Here is a 16457-nt window from a genome sequence, read left to right on the forward strand (position 1 = left end):
CTTCGTCTGTAAAGCTTATGGTATAAACACACCTTCAGATTCCTGAGCTTAAGTGAACATTAGCTATGTGAGTGCTTTACACCAATCGAATACACATCTGAATGATGGATGCCATTGGCTCAGGCTTTGTCGTCTCCCCCACTTAACGAGGCTGCACCTGACAGACTCATTTAGCCGGCTCGCATAGGATATTTTAAGTACTGAGTCGCCACGACACAGAGTCAAAGCACGCTTCTTGCAGTGGGACAGGCATTAAACCACCGCCTTAGCTTATTTAAGCAGCAGGAGCCACCAGCGTGTCTATGTATCTGTCACAGTCACATGTAAGCAGAGTAGCACGTATATGTTATCAAATGAAGGCCTCCAAGAATGTAAACGCACAAATTTGCAAGTCTGGAGTAGTAGCATGGGCTTTGATACATGCACACACACGTGATTTTCACAAAGCTGCCGGTGACAGAGAGCTCATGCTACCAGAACATCAGTCATGTCAGACTACGGCTGCTTGGCTGACAGACATACACAAACGGTTGTGATCTGCAAACCATTCAGGATCCTGCTCAGGATCAAACAGCTGTAGAACAGATAGCTAAGGCATCTAAAGAAAATAAGGCAGGAGAGTAACAGATGCAGCTGATTGATCTGGTAGGCACTCTGCCTTCCTCTGGGTCACTCCAGAAAAAGAAAACAGCAGGAAACTGGAAGGTAAACTGATCTCAAATTAGAAAAGAACCCATCAATCCTGATCAATTTTCAGGATGCTCTCATCTAAATGGAGAGAGTAAACAACAGCAGTAGCCACACCAAGTTTAAATATTTGCAATGCTTATATGAAGAAAGAGGAGCTTTTAAAGTCAAACCATGTATCTTCAATATTAACTTATCTGTTGACTATTTTCTGAATAAATCACTTGACCTACAGAATATAAGACAACATATTTTCTCACTCTTGGTGCTAACTTCATCAAATGTCTTTCTGTCTTTAGCCGAAGGTCTACAATGTTGTAAACAATACAGCTTACAACAAAAACAGAGAAAAACACCAGTCATTTATCTCATATAATTATAATACACTAATTTAAAAGAAAACATGTAGCATGCACTGCTATACACTTTAGAGTTAGGATAAAGCTATAAATCTGTACTACAAGGGATTTTTAAAAATGAGACATTAACTAAAAACAATAGCACAGTGAGATGTAGGATTCGCTTTCTTCCTTCACTGAGATCTAACACCCTTTGGAGTGAAGAGGAGGAGGTTCAGCAGTTCTGTGTCACAGAAAATGACAGGAAATACTTAGGACAGACATCTTTCCCCACAGGGGAAATTGAGTTGAGCTGGAAACTACAATGTCATGGGGGATAAAAATGTCAAATCTTGATACTCTTGAGCGCTTTCTCATGGGACTGGGAGGAGGGAAGAGGACTCCCTGGCAATTATCTGAGGGTCTTCTGACCTCAACAGTATTATGGTGTCAGGCACGATAAAATAACCGAGCATATGTCTGCTGTTTCACCTTCAGCTGCTGGAAGTTGTCATATAACTGAATGTTATTTCAAATTTGGAAAAAATAGTCTGTCTGATTGTAAATGTGCCTTATTGGTAGCTATGACAAGTCCTGTGGTAAGTGGCCAGGCAACACATTAGCCCCTTTTTTGCTGCCTCTTGCATTTTACTGTCATGATTGCAATGATTAGCAAGAAAAGCACTCAGAGAGCATAGTACTCCACCAAGGCTGCTCAGTTGTCGTATGATTTATGACAAATGAAATCTTTCAAAAAAGTGTGGCCCGCAGCGGTCGATTTGTAGTAGGGCCGCAATCATGTGATCATCAGCAGGCAGCTGACGTAGTGTTCACGTGTTGTCATGGTTACAGTGAAGCTGTGCCGCTATCTCGCAATGATACAGAAATCTTTAACAAATCCGTGGATCCAGACTATAAGCTGCATCACTACCAAAACCTAATCACTTGGTCCTTGTGTCATTTCTGAGCTTCTCTGAAAATTTCCTCCAAATCCGTTGTTTTTGAATAATGTTGCTAATAGGCAGACAAACAGATGGACAAACCAACGGTGATCATCACATAACTCTGCTACAGTCCTTGGCGGAGTAATAATGAAAGCTTTTCAGTCAGGGAGTGACAATTAGTCACTTATAAATAATATTCCCATGGACACAGTGTTACTCTGGTTATGGGTATTGTTAGGCTGCAAGCAGCACCAGGTGTGACTACTGCATCACCACTGCATCAGTTAGCACAGCTTGATTTTGTAGCAAAATAATTGTGCCATGGCATTAAAAAGAAGCAGACAAAACTGCTATTCAGACATAACTATGCAGCTCAAATGTTCCGAGTCAATCTAAAGTTGCTCATTTATCTGTTTGCATTTACTTCACTTTTGTTATTTTATTACTTAAATGTTTAATTAAAAAATAATGCACTAGCATTCACATCCACAAAACCTCAGAGGAACAGCTGCTGGATTCACAGCCAAAAAAAAAAAGAAGGAAAAGAAACAGAAAGGGGTCGCACTCCAAAGAACACTCATACAATGGGGTCATAGCCAACTTCAGCCTAATACACCTGGGGAAGAAATGTGCAATGTTTTAGGTAAATAACCACACACATTATAATCACTACTTGTTTTGCCCCATTAACATAGAAATATATTCAATTTAGACAAAAGTAAATGACAAAAATGTGTTAAATTATCATGTATAAAAAGCTCTGGGAGTAGTGAATGTGAATTTTGTCATTTTTGCTTTATAACTGCTTTGAGCTAGTACTTTGGTCAAATATTTTTCTGTAGATTGGCTTGTACTTTAAGTATCTGAAAGATAAGCAATCTTATCAAGAAACACAAGTTTGGGCAGATGTATTTTGCAAGCAAATTGGAAAAATACTGTTTCAAATGCAATCATTTACTTAAACTCAAATCCTACTAAACTTAATCCAGACCAGCACATACACACCCCAACATGCAGCACACAGACAACATGCTGTACTGCTCTCCAAACATGTATATTTTGAGTAATGGTATTGGGCTGTTTTTGCTTAGCGATTGTGTTGGTGCTGTCATACAGCCCCGACAACGCGGCTACAGATTAAATATTTTTGGGAGCAAATGCTTTGAACATCTCAGGTTTTCTGGACAGAATAGGCAATCATTTCAGTAATCCACATATTTATTCTGTCTGATTCTGCTGGTCCCTTCTTTTCACATGCTCTCCAATACGGTCTATTCTGAAGTCAGTTCTAAGCATTCCTCATATAATGGGTGTCAGGGCTGGGACACAGTAAAGTGGGTTTTGGCTCCGACTGTCCTAGCAGGATGGCAGGACAGGGGGATTACAGGATGGTAAGTAAGGGGGACTGTTAAGACTAATACACACAAATTATTAAGTCTATATTTCGTGAGTGTTTTTAGGAGATTAGTCAATTTTATTCTAGAATAAAACCCTTGAGATGCATCATCACCTTTTTGAGGTGAACCCAATACATTAACTAATAATTAGGAAGGTCTTTGTGAATACAGTACAATACAATACAAGCTCAACTATATTCACCGAGGTAATTAGGAAGTATAACTTGATAAAATAAGAATCTTTGTGTTCTTCAGTTGAGCAAATTTCACAGTACAGGCCTGAGAGGATACCAATAGGTCGGATTTAGCTGTTGTCAGGTGATACTCCATTTATTAAAGAGGAAAATTCCCAGTTTTACAGAGCAAGATCAGTGTATTTGTCTTCAGGAGTACTACCTCATCTCCTAACAACATTTATATTGTCTTCTGTGGATCTGGACTAACTTAGCAAATTCTGAAAAAGCAAGCTGATGCTGGTATAAGAATTATCTCTTTGGCCTTTAGACCTTACGTCTTTAAAAAAAAGCCAGCCCAAATATAATTATTGAGTTCAAAGACATACGAGTTTACCAGGCAAAGGAGAGTCTATCCAAAAATGCTACTGAGCTGCATTATACTAAATCCAGGATCCAGTGTTCAGGAGCTTGAGCCACATTAGGAAATAAAACTGATGTTTCTCTGGCAAGTCCCCTAATTTCCTGGGAAAACAGTAATAAATTATTATACTATAATTAGACCACTACTTTAAAATAATTGTCAGTTCATTTTCGAATGCAACTAGATTTCAGTTTCATGTTTGGAATTTTGTCGGTTGGACAACACACTTATTACACACATGACAATAAGATTCATTTAAGAGAAAAATCTCAATATTTAGTTTAATATTAATGGTATAATGTTTCAAGATCTTTCACAATATGAGTGAATCTCATACAGCAAAAGCTTACAAAACACAAAGAATGCATAATGTTCTCTGAGTCTGTCTCAAGGGTAAAAAGTCCAGACTGACCTCCAATTCCCCCATTTCTAATGTCCTTAAAAAAATCCCTCCAGTGTCACAGCGGGACATCAAGTAATCATGCCAACACACTGAGTCAATGACACTGATTCCCTCCAACAAATGCTCCCATTTCACAGTCAGAACACATCACCTCACCACCGAAACAGTCAGTTAATCCCTCTATTTAAAACCCCTGGTGAGGAGGAATCTGCTGAAAAAAAATGTGCAGAGAAGGGTTTTGTTCTCTCATTCAGCCAGAGCATATTTTAGGAATCTTACAACGTTTCACTTCTTACATCCTTGAAGAAAGGCTCAGCTGTGTTTTGTTGAGGAGGAAATATGGAAAGCAAAATGTCAACTAAGTTAAAGAATCCGATTTATTCCTGAATTATTAATGCTTGAACACAAAGAAAGACTGTCTGAAGGCAGAAAGCAGCTATTATGTTGTGAAGGGGTTATTTCAGAATGCTAGACAATTAATAGATTATCAGAGTAAGCGTTTCAAGCAAAGGTACACAGTGCTCCATTAGGAAAAAAATGATAAAGGAATATGACACAATACTGTTGTAAAACAGGTGTGATTTTTTTTTAAAAACCTGACCAGATGCATGGTACAGATAGTCAAAAAGCAATCAGCAGAATAACAAAAAACATTGCATTCCTTTGATACACTGTCCACCCAAGAACATAATGACTCTATATACTACTTCACCCAGCATGATTAACAACCAGGTCACGCTCCATTTCTTTTCTTCCCAAAACATCCAATTTCCATATTCAGTTTTTCCACGTTATGAGAAAAGACATACTGCTGGGGTAGTGGGGCTGCGAGCTTCACATTTACAACACAAAGACACGTGTTTTTCACTGACTGCTGGCTGCTCTTGTCTCAAAGGGTTTATTTCTGGATAGCAGATGAGCTTTGAAGCAAGAACTGAACAATATTTTCTCTCTCAAGAACACATAGAGAAGCTTTTTGAAAAAAAAAAACTGAATCCCATAAGGCAGTTTGATAATGGAAATGGAAATCCTTGCTTCGTAGAAGGGTTGTCAAAATAGCAGTTTTATTTTGTTAATAAAACAGACCAAGGATTATAAAACTAACACCCATAGAGATCCTGGGCGCAGCAGAAGACTGATGGCATAAACTATTTAAGTCATTCAGGTCCTTATGATTATGTCCTTTGCTTTCATATATCAATATGATAAGTCAAGTTGCTACCCTAAAATCAACCATAATTTTGAGGCTGTTAAAAATTAAACTCGATTGGTGCCACATGCTGAATTATAGACTTTAAATTAAGTTCGATGTCTCTCTATGTATCCCTGTGATAGACTGGTGACCTGTCTAGGGTGTCCTCTGCCTTCACCCTAAGCCACCTGAGACAGACTGTGGTCCCTGCACGACCTTACAGAGGATTAAGCGGTGTATAGATAATGGATGGGTGTTATGTTAAAATGCCATCTCAGGTTGTTTTTATTGGGTGATTTTATTTTGCTAATTTAAAGGTCTGCATCCTGAAGAATTAGGAAATGTCACTGATGAATTAGTGCTAATCGGAAATGGCAGTTAGTAGCCTTAGTCACTGTGCAGTGCATGCCAACACAGGTGGTGAAATTACTACTACCAGTCAAGTGTGTAGATGGCCTCAAATTTCAGGATAACAGTTCTCCAAATGCGTACTGTGTTTGCTGCCTCACCAAAGACGACCACGGCCTGGTCCATGTAATTTACAAAGCATCTCTCTGCCTCCCTCTCATCCCTGCACAGACGGTCCAGATAGCCAAGGCTAGTTAGCAACTGTGGACCAGAATCTTGAAAGGTATCATGGCAGCATACGTGTTGATAATAACATAACCTAAGAGCTGGGTGTCTGAGACTGACAGCTTGAATTTGTCAGTTTTGGACAAATTCGTGCAGTATTATTCATAATATTAACCATGTGTGAGCCCAGGATGGGCTAATTTCTTTTTGTGGTAAACCAAAACAAAAAGAACTGCCACCACCTGCACAATCTCACCTCCACATTGAGCGTGTAGTCGGAGCCGTCCAGCAGGGTGATTTTACACTGCATGATCTTCACTTTCTTGACTCCTCTCAAAGGAGACCTGGACAGACGACTGGTGGATGACCTGTGGGATACCTGATCTTCTTCTATCTGTTCCTGGCAGACAAAGAGAGAACAACGGTCACTGGACAGTACTGAGTTTGTTACAACAATAACAAATGCGTATATTTTGTGCACTGGGCCTAATCATTAAACATCCTAAAACAGTGAGAGGTCTCTGCCTTTATTTTACTGAATAATTGTCACGCTGATCAGGAAATTAATGCTTTTAGATTGAAAGTGTTCACAGAGCATGGTGGTGGAACAAGTTACCAAACTCTATTTGATCTGCAGAGTCTCTCTCAGTCTTTAAGACTAAAAACACAGCTCTTCAGTGAAAACCTTTGCACTTGACAGACTGCCAAAAAAAATTTAAAGATTCCTATTGCACTGCCTGTAGACACCACGGTCCTATTATGACACTTGAACTTGTTCTATGGCTCTTATCCAGTTTGTTTTCTCCTGACTAGATCCTTGCTTGTGTTGTATCTACTCTCAGATCTACGTAAAAATAAAGATCTGGATCCTGACTGAATGTAATCGAGTCCCACTAGGAAGAGCTGAGGGCGTACAGCTATTTTGTCTCAAAGAGAGAAAATCCAATTTTCCTCTTCACTGACATTTTTTCTTCTTAATCAGAAAGTGGATTTAATTCCTCTTTCATTCTGGCAGTGAACATTGTATCACACTGTTCCTACAGTATCTATTGTAGCTCAAGTGTCCACAATTGTCCCTGTGGACGCATTCAGATGCAGTGCTCAACTACAGAAGAAAATTGCAACTTTAGACATTTTAGAAAGGACTAATATAAATATATATACATATATATATATATATATATATATATATATATATATATATATATATATATATATATATATATATATATATATATATATATATAGCCACAAAACTTCGACAATGGTAGAACATGATCTATGATTCTCAGTGTGGCACCACAAGGATTGTTAAATGTTGTTAAGGGCTGCTAAGTTTAAAGAATACTAACATAGGTAAGCCAAATGAGTAGCACTGAGTTCTGTAAGGAAGAAAATTTTAAAAATTGTTTTCATCCATTCCAGCAACCTGGCTCTGCTTCAGTCTCTGGGTTGGTCTCCTCACTCTGATCACAGTAAAAACATCTCAGTCACTATTTGATTAATAGTAGTAGAAAGCTGCACAGCAAAGATATTCCCATGTGCAGATTAGGAAAGTGTTATACTTTCTGGATCTGTGAGTGCACAAGAGTAAGGGTCATCTTCCCAAGTCCACAAGAGTGTGCACCTAAAACGTGTGTCAGTGAAGCGACAATGCCACAAGCACAGTAGTGCATATGCTCGACAGTAGTGTGCACGTGCAAAATATGTACATGTGACCTACGGCTGGGGGTTATAGCTACAAATTCTATCACAATAACAAATTTTATATTGATTGATTTGAAATTGTCTGTAGGTGTGAATGTGAGTGTGATTGATTGTCTCTATATGTAGAGACGATCGATGGACTCGCAACTCGTCCAGGGTGTCCCCTGCCTTCACCCAAAGTCAGCTGGGATAGACTCCAGCCCCCCGTGACTCTACAGAAGATGAAGTGGTGCATAGATAATGGATGGATATCCTTTGCAATGTGATGTGCTACTGTGTGTGTTTTAAAAAAGGAACCTCTTGTGGTTACTTTTTGAATGAGAAATCGAGAAATAAGAAATAAATGAAGAACAGAATTAAGACTGCTTCATTTTCTCTTCCACACTCAATAAAATTTGAAGTTTTTGAACAGCACTCTGCAACTGCTAGGTTTTGAACAAACCACAATTTATATATTAAGAAAGTGAGAATTGAAATGTAAAACAGACAAGACAATTGTTTATAGCAAAATGAACAGTAATCTTTTGAGCTAATCACTTCATAGATTTTATTGTTGTGGGGACAACAGTGTTAGAGCACTGTATACATTATGTCACAGGTCCTACTCACTAAATAAAAAGTTATGCATTGTGTTTCATTAAATTGTTCATTGTTCATATCAGGATTCAATCTGAAGATGTCTGCAATGTGACAAAATATTAAATTGCTGCTGATAAACTGTGACTCTGGGTGACAGTTCTGTTAGATCCTGATCGTCCTTTTCCCCATGTCAGTATAATTTCTGGTTGAGCCTAATTAATGAAGTAAGTACTGTTGCTCTATGCGTAAATGCATGCAGCTCCCTCTGTAGAGATGCTTGTGGATCCTACTGCTGTCTGAGGCTGCAGGTTTGTAACAAACTACGAAGAAATAGTACTAAAGAACAAGAAACCAAACTGCCGTTCTGTGTAACATCCCATCTGTCTGATGTGACGACATGTAGACCGATATAGTGTGAGTTGCTGTGGGATCCTGGTCCAGACTGATCTACTCTTAGTTTAAGAATTTAATTAAGCTACCAGCGCTGTTATTTCATGAGAAAATGTGCGCAACTCTCTCTCTTTGGAGAATCGCATATAGTTCCTGCTGCTGTCTGATGTTGTAGGAAGAACCCCAACTCAGAGCAAATTGTTCCAAACAGTACGAACAAATACACTTCAGCTCCACATCTTGTGTGGAAAAAAACTTGAATTGCATTAATTACTAGTGAGCATCATCAATCTTTAAGCTATTAGTGTCTGTTTTAATTGCAGTAAGGTTTAATTATCATGGACATTTCATTTCGTTACCTAATAGATTTGAAATTGCATAGCAAAGTGCACGAACAAGGTGGATTGTGATTTTGGGACACAAACTGTGTGTTAAGTATCACTGTGACGTTTTTGGGCAAATATTTCGCTGTAATATGGAAAAATCCATCCTCAAAACACTTCATACAACTCAGAGTACCGCTGCTTGCGCATGTCTATCTGCTAATGTGGCTGCTCAGTTCACATTTATGCCGTGTTGTAATATGGAAATGATACTAAGATTTCCAACTTTATTTTTATGGATAAGTGCCCAGGGTACACATTCAGACATGTTTAGTTGCGGTCAGATTAACGAACACTGTGGGTTTATGAAGGGGCAAATGTGCTTTTCTCCCTATTTTCAAAATAAAGCATGAAGTACTGACTGAAAGACGACTTTTCTTTCAAACAAATGCATCTGACACAGAGCTGTAATTGTCATGGCAGGCACTGAGGTCATTTGTCACTATTTTTCTCTCCCTCTGTATTCACTTCCATTTTCTTAACAAGGACACAATTCATTGAGGAGAGGGATGAATGGTGTGTAATGTTTTCTTCAGATGTAATGGGATTTGCACAGTGTTTGAATTGGAAAACACAATGCTTGATTCAATTAAGATATTTTACAGCTGTGGGAAGAGTCAATTTTAAAAAAGTACATGAAAAGGAAAATGATGCTGGGTGACATTCCATGGATCTTTCATTTCAATTCAATTTGCCACAGAAGTGACAGCTGGATGCATGTGGTTAAGAGGAGGCTGACCTGCTCTTTCCTGGCTGGGGTGCTGTGTCCGGCTGCGGCTGGAAGCTGCTCCGGCTGGTTCTGTGGAGAGGTGGGTTCGGCTGCTGCCTGGCTGGGCTGGGATGCTGCTTTGCCTTTCCCCTTCTGTGTCTCCTTGTTCTCCTGCAGCTGCTTGGCCTCAGAGTCTGCGCCTGACTCAGTTGTCATGGTAAATAACACTGGAGTGCAAAAAAGAGAGAAAGGGAGGGAGGAAAACTAGATGACTCGGTTATGAAGTGATGTACTGCCACTTTTCAGGCCCAATGATAAGCTCCCCTATGAAGCACATGTGAAGATATGGATATTGTTTGACAACATAAAAAAATAAATGCAAGTGGCTTTGGTGTACCCAGGTTCCTTTGTCAATAATCTCTCTGGTGTCAGCAGCTGATAATGGAAAGCACGAGTTCATGTGCAAAGAAATTCCAAACTATAAAATACAAGTAAAATATACACTACCGTTCTAAAGTTTGGGGTCACAAATTAATCAGAAATACAGTCTAGACATTGATAATGTGGTAAATGACTATTCTAGCTGGAAATGGCGGATTTTTAATGGAATATCTACATAGTGGTACAATGGCCCGTTTCCAGCAACCATCACTCCTGTGTTCTAATGCTACATTGTGTTAGATAATGGTGTTGAAAGGCTAATTGATGATTAGAAAACCCTTGTGCAATTATGTTAGCACATGAATAAAAGTGTGGATTTTCATGGAAAACATGAAATTGTCTGGGTGACCCCAAACTTTTGAACATCGGTGTAAGTAAAATATACGTACTTGAATTTGACATTCTGGAAAGGTGGATTACATTTTTGTGTCATACACTGCTACAATGACTTATTTTTGCAACAGATTTTTTTTTTTTGCTAAATTAATCATTTGGTTTTGAAATGTCAGAACATAGTGAGAAAAGTATTTAAGTCCAATGTCATGTCTTGGGTTTTCCAAAACTTTCTATACAATGATCCATCCATCCATCCATTATCTATACACCGCTCAATTCTCATTAGGGTTGCGGGGGTTGCTGGAGTCTATCCCAGCTGACTTGGGCCGAAGGCAGGGGACACCTTGGACAGGTTGTCAGTCTGTCGCAGGAGACAAACAATCACACTCACACTCTATACAATGATGAATGAATGAATAATAAAAAAGATAAGAACTTATAAGCTGCCCATAAAAGAAGCTGGTATCAGTCAATGTATTTGCATGAAATTTTTGAATCTGGGAATTATTTTTGAGTGAACTGACTAATCAAATAACTCACTAATTGCTGCAGTTGTGCTCTCACCTTCTTGTAAAAGCATCTACATATTAAGGATAATGTAGTCAGCCCAATTAAAAAAGCAATCACTAAATCAATTAGCTCATTAATTCATCCCGAGTATTTTAAATTGCTGATTAAGAGGAAATTAACTGACTAAATGTAATAATGAATTATTCATTTCAGTAATTATTTAAATGAAACTGTCAAATATATGTATCTTGCTCCAGTATGATGCTCTGCAGATTTTGCCACAAAATAACCGAGTCACTTTGTCTTTTTGACGTGTAGTTTAGGCACTTGAACTTTAGGAGCCAGCGAAAGGTATATGTTTATTTACATCTTATAGACTAAACAATAGGTTGCAACTATTTATCTTCATTATTGATTATCAGCTATGTTGAGATCAAGTGTTTATTTGCTCAAAGTTCTGAGTAATACATTTTTCATTTACAGACAAGAAAACTGAAAAGCAACAAATCTTTACATTGGAGAAACCAAAATAAGGAGCAAGATAATCCTCTGCATTTTCTCTTTATTGAAACAATTCACTAAACAACTGAAATACTTTACTATTTTAGAATCAGCTCTGAAACAACTAATTATTTTTTTAAAAAAAACTAAATGCTTGTTTATTAATGAAAATAATCACAGTAAACCCACCCCAACACACATTTCTGTGCTGAGTATTTACACACAGGAATCCAGTCTATCTGAGCTACCCCAGGACATCTTTCATAGCATGACCTTCTCCTCCTGTGAAGAGCAGCATACCAGCAAGAGACACGGCCCCAAGGGCCTAAAACTGGTAATAAGAGGAAACATCGAGCGGCAGTTTCGACAAACATAGATGACAGATAGGACAGATCACACTGGGGCCCTTATGCTAACCGTAGCTACAGGCTTAGACACTGGGATGTGGTTTGGAGGGCGTTGTATGTGTGGGACAGCATACTGGGTCTCTGCTGCAGATAGTCTGGGGTTTGTAGTACAGATGCCTGTCATTCTACTGCTGGCCTGCTTCTCCCTGTGCTCTATTTATAGGGCTATGTTTACTGCGAAGTGGGAGGATCTCTGACTTCCAGCCGTGGCCAAGGAGAGCAGCCTCTGGATAAACAAAGCCAACATTGCAGCCTGAGATGATCCCCCAAAATGTTGACATGCTGAGCAAAAAAACTGCAACATCTTCATTGGAAAGCTGCAGGTCCAAAAAAAAGAAAGAAAAAAAAAAAAGGAGTGCGAGAGAAGCACAGCAAAACCCACTGGGTAGGACTGATTACTATAAAGTGCCACAGGCATTTTGGAGGTCAAGATATCTTACAAGCTATAATAGGAAACTTGTCTCAGAAAATTTGCAAAGGCTTTCTAGAAGACTAAATCTGGTCCACAAAACCAATTCCAACTCCACGTGTCTCGCTGTGAACAGCACTCGGAAACACATAACTCATGTATTAACAGCTGGGGTATGTGATCGAATCATGCCTCTGCGTTGTGATGTTCATTTTGTTTATCTTATACTCAGATAATAACAGATAGCTTCAAAATACCAATATAACCATAGCGATAACTCTCTCTCTCTCTCTTTTGTCTGTGTGTGTTGCTAACAGAGTTCTGCATCAAATTATTTGAATGGAAAGTTGACTGGAAGGAAAAAGTGTGGTAAGAAAAGGTGCACAAGCCACAGGGATGACTGCAGCTTCGAGAGGATTGTCAAGAAAGATGATTCAAGGACTTGGGAGAGCTTCATAAGCACTGGACTGAGGCTGGTGTCAGTGTATCAAGAGCCACCAAGCATAGACTTCTTCAGTAAAGGAGCTACAACTGTCACATTCCTAATATGAAGACATTCTTCAACCAGAGACGTCAAGAGCTTTTATTTGGGCTGAGGAAAAAAACAACTGGACTGTTGTTCAGTAGTCCAAAATCCTCTTTTCAAATAAATGTAAGTTTTGGATTTCATTTGGAATTTAATGTCCTAGAGTGTGAGCGGAGAGACACAGAATCCAAAGTGTTTGAAGTCCAGCGTGAAGCTTCCACAGTCATTTCATCTGCTGGTGCTGGTCCACTGTGTTTTATCAAGTCCAGAGTCAACAAATCGTCCGGCAGGAGACTTTAGAGCACTTCACCTCCATCTGCTGACAATCTTTATGGAGATATTGGTTTCCCTTTCAAACATAGCACCTGCTCACAGAGCCAAAACTACTACCAAATGGTTTGCTGATTATGATATTACTGTGCTTGATTGGCCAGGCAACTCAACTGACCTGAAGATGACCTAAAAATACAGAAGAACTGAAGGCTATCAAAGCAGCCTAGACTTCAATAGCACCTCAGCAGTAACACAGGCTGGTGGCCTTCATGCCACACTGCATTGATACAGTAATTCATGGTTAAGGAGTATACTTTTCAGAAGTTGGATGTTTCTGTACTGTAAATCTTCTATTTGGAGTGTAGGTTTGAAGCTCCAAAGGTCACTGAATGCAACATGCTGATCAAAGACTTTTCAAGTTTAGTAACTGCTGATGATATAAAAAAGCCGATAAAGATGACCACATCTAGATTACAGCTCTAAGTAGCAATGATGACAATGAAGCAATGAAGTCATAAGATCCAAATTCCAACCGTGGCTTTAAAAAATGTGAAGATAAGCAAATTATAAAAGACCACTAAGTGGCTCAGTAATCAGCTGACAGGAGGATGGCCACATACAGCTAACCTTTGCATCTCGTAACCCCCTATGAAACAGGAACTATAGTAGGAGGGGAGGAAAGGAACATCTTAGCACCATAGAAACAGAGGAAGAATACGTTCAGTCACTGGTGACAGGCCCTCTTTACAAGGCCACACAACAGCCCACACAGTAGCCTTGTGTGTGGTCCACCATGTACTGACACATACTTTTTTGCATTCATAAAGCTGTATTCACAACTTATTTAATAGCTTGGATTACTGCTTGACACGGGAGCAGATGACTGCACCAATACAGGCTCATCATATTGAGCGTAAGAATTAGCTAAAGACAGAGTAATATGTTTCAATAAATCAACAAGTGTTTCTTCTGCTTGTGTTGTGTTTAACCTTGCTTGACAGAGATTCAACAACTCAGGGTAAGAAAGGTTTAACGTGAACAGTTGGTGTTTGGCAAGTTTTTACCAGGAAAATCCTTGGTACACAGGGGAAGAGATGGGGTTTTATTAAAGTTCTCATCAGCTTCATATGCTTTTAAATACCTTACGAAATCTTACAGGTTTACCTTTCAACAAGTAATGGAAGGCTAAACCGCCACAACCCAAATATGTCTTACCACCACCTCCTGGCTAAAAAGGCAAAACAACTACCAGGTTCACAATCTGTACCTCCAATCTGAAAATGAGAAGCTACTACCTTTAGGTTTTTCATTGCTCTTTGCTGATAGAAATGTGTGAAGAGATAAGGTTTGATAAGAGAGTTATTGCATCATAGTTTAACAAATGTGTATTTTACAAACTGGGAACTGGATCTAAATTGTAGCAGTTATTGTAATTCAGCAAAAGGGAAGTTTTACTCATGCGTTTATGGCATCAGTAATTTCAAAAGAAGAACCCGGCACCTTTTTCCTCCCGTCACATTATTCCTCACTGCAATATAAAGTTAGGCACCTAACTGAAACAGCAAAACCATGACTAGAAGTAAAGAGAATTCAAAATTTTCCTCTCTCGCCGTATGAGACAGTTAGAATGACAAAAAAAAGAAAAAGACAAAATTCGAATTTCTGTCATTATTTGTTTTACATAATTTCAAAAATCCTGGAATCAACACATACTAGTGCCCACTAGAAAAAAAAATGGGCATTTTCCAGCATTTTCAATACTGGAAAAAATGGTGATTCCTCATACTACATTAGACATTTATCATTCACTTTTTTTGTTGTTGTTGTTTTCATACTTGTCCCCTGTCTGTCCTGTTTTGTCTATGGAAGCACAGTCTGCAGTTTAGCCCAGTTCAAGCCAAATAGTCACAGAATTTTTGTCACATGACTGTTAGTTGTAGCCAAGTCACAAATAGACTCACAGTTGCATTGAGGAATAAAGAATAATTTGCATTTTACAGAATGTCATCTGTGCAGTTTCTTTTATAGTCAATTTTTAGAGGAGACAACAACAATAAATCGATATTTTATGAATGATCACAATTTTAAGCTTTTCACACAGCAGCTAATAGACGAGTATTTCATTCACTGTCATAAAGTTGAAAATCTGTTCTGTTTATACAGTTTGAGCTCTGACAAATGTTTGAATTTTGGCATTTTTTAAAAGAAAACATGCCTTTCGAACCCACTGCCTGGTTATAGAGTTTGAAGGGTGAATATTACTTGCCCATTCTTTATCATGTGTACTAATTAATCTAACTGTCTGTCAGTGAACACACCAATCAAAGCATATTTATATAAAATGGTTAAATAACACAATGCAGTTGATTTTCATGTCCACTGCATAAGTGCAGCTGAGGCTTATCAGCATGTAGCTACATTACATATTTGATCACGGAGACTAAATACTGTGGTACTGGCCATGCATGCAAACCTCCCTTTCAAGGTCCATTTGTGATTGTAATGCACCCTGTTGGACAGTGGCCTGTCCACACAGAGTCACAAACACACACACTCTTATATGGGAAGATGAGGAATGGCCATCTGTGCTGAGTGCCATTAGCCAGAGTAAACCACAGCTGGGCCCATCCCTGACACCCCTGCCCCCACACCCAAAACCCCCTTAGCAACTTATGGAGGTTACATGGAGAGGGATGGTTGGCATTTTTTGACACGTCAAAACCCATCCCAACCAGGCCTGCGGTATATGCAATGCATCTCATGCCTGGCCACAGGGCTGACAGCTGTCACACACAAACCCAGTTACTGTAACAGGATACCATGTAACTGGTTTGGCCGCTCAAATGAGACACCTCTGCTGAAGCGTTACAAGTCCCTAAAGTGTTTTTTTTAACTTCCACACCCCCCAAAAAAACTAAATTATTGCTAGGTTTTTTCCAAGAATGTGATTTCCAATAGCTATTGTTGTTAACAATTAACAATTACATTAGTTCTGAGGCATATAGAGGTAAATGACAATAATTTTTTTCAGGTAAAATATTAGCATTTTCTGGGTACCATCTTTCATATCAATGTGAGAATTAGCTGCCTTTGCTTATCTTAGGTTGTAAATTTTTTAAAATCTTTTTGAGTATTTGTTGTTCAATAAAAACAAG

General features: G+C 38.8%; 1 protein-coding gene across 16 annotated transcripts in view; it reads right to left on the minus strand.

Annotated features, from left to right (window-relative positions):
* LOC111576972 (band 4.1-like protein 3) overlaps nucleotides 1-16457 on the minus strand; it is a 66234-nt gene that overhangs the window by 32139 nt on the left and 17638 nt on the right. For 14 of the 16 annotated variants that reach the window (XM_023282977.3, XM_023282991.3, XM_023282980.3 and 11 more), the window contains exons 2-3: nucleotides 9930-10126; nucleotides 6388-6531 (exon numbers count right to left, since the gene is read on the minus strand). In XM_023282977.3, coding sequence (XP_023138745.2) covers nucleotides 6388-6531; nucleotides 9930-10115 — 330 coding nt within the window. In that variant the 5' untranslated portion in view covers nucleotides 10116-10126. The remainder of the gene's footprint in view (nucleotides 1-6387; nucleotides 6532-9929; nucleotides 10127-16457) is intronic. The other 2 variants (XM_023282984.3, XM_023282978.3) reach the window with 2 other exon arrangements.

This window comes from Amphiprion ocellaris, chromosome 10 (assembly GCF_022539595.1).
Source record: "Amphiprion ocellaris isolate individual 3 ecotype Okinawa chromosome 10, ASM2253959v1, whole genome shotgun sequence".
Lineage (NCBI taxonomy): Eukaryota > Metazoa > Chordata > Actinopteri > Pomacentridae > Amphiprion > Amphiprion ocellaris.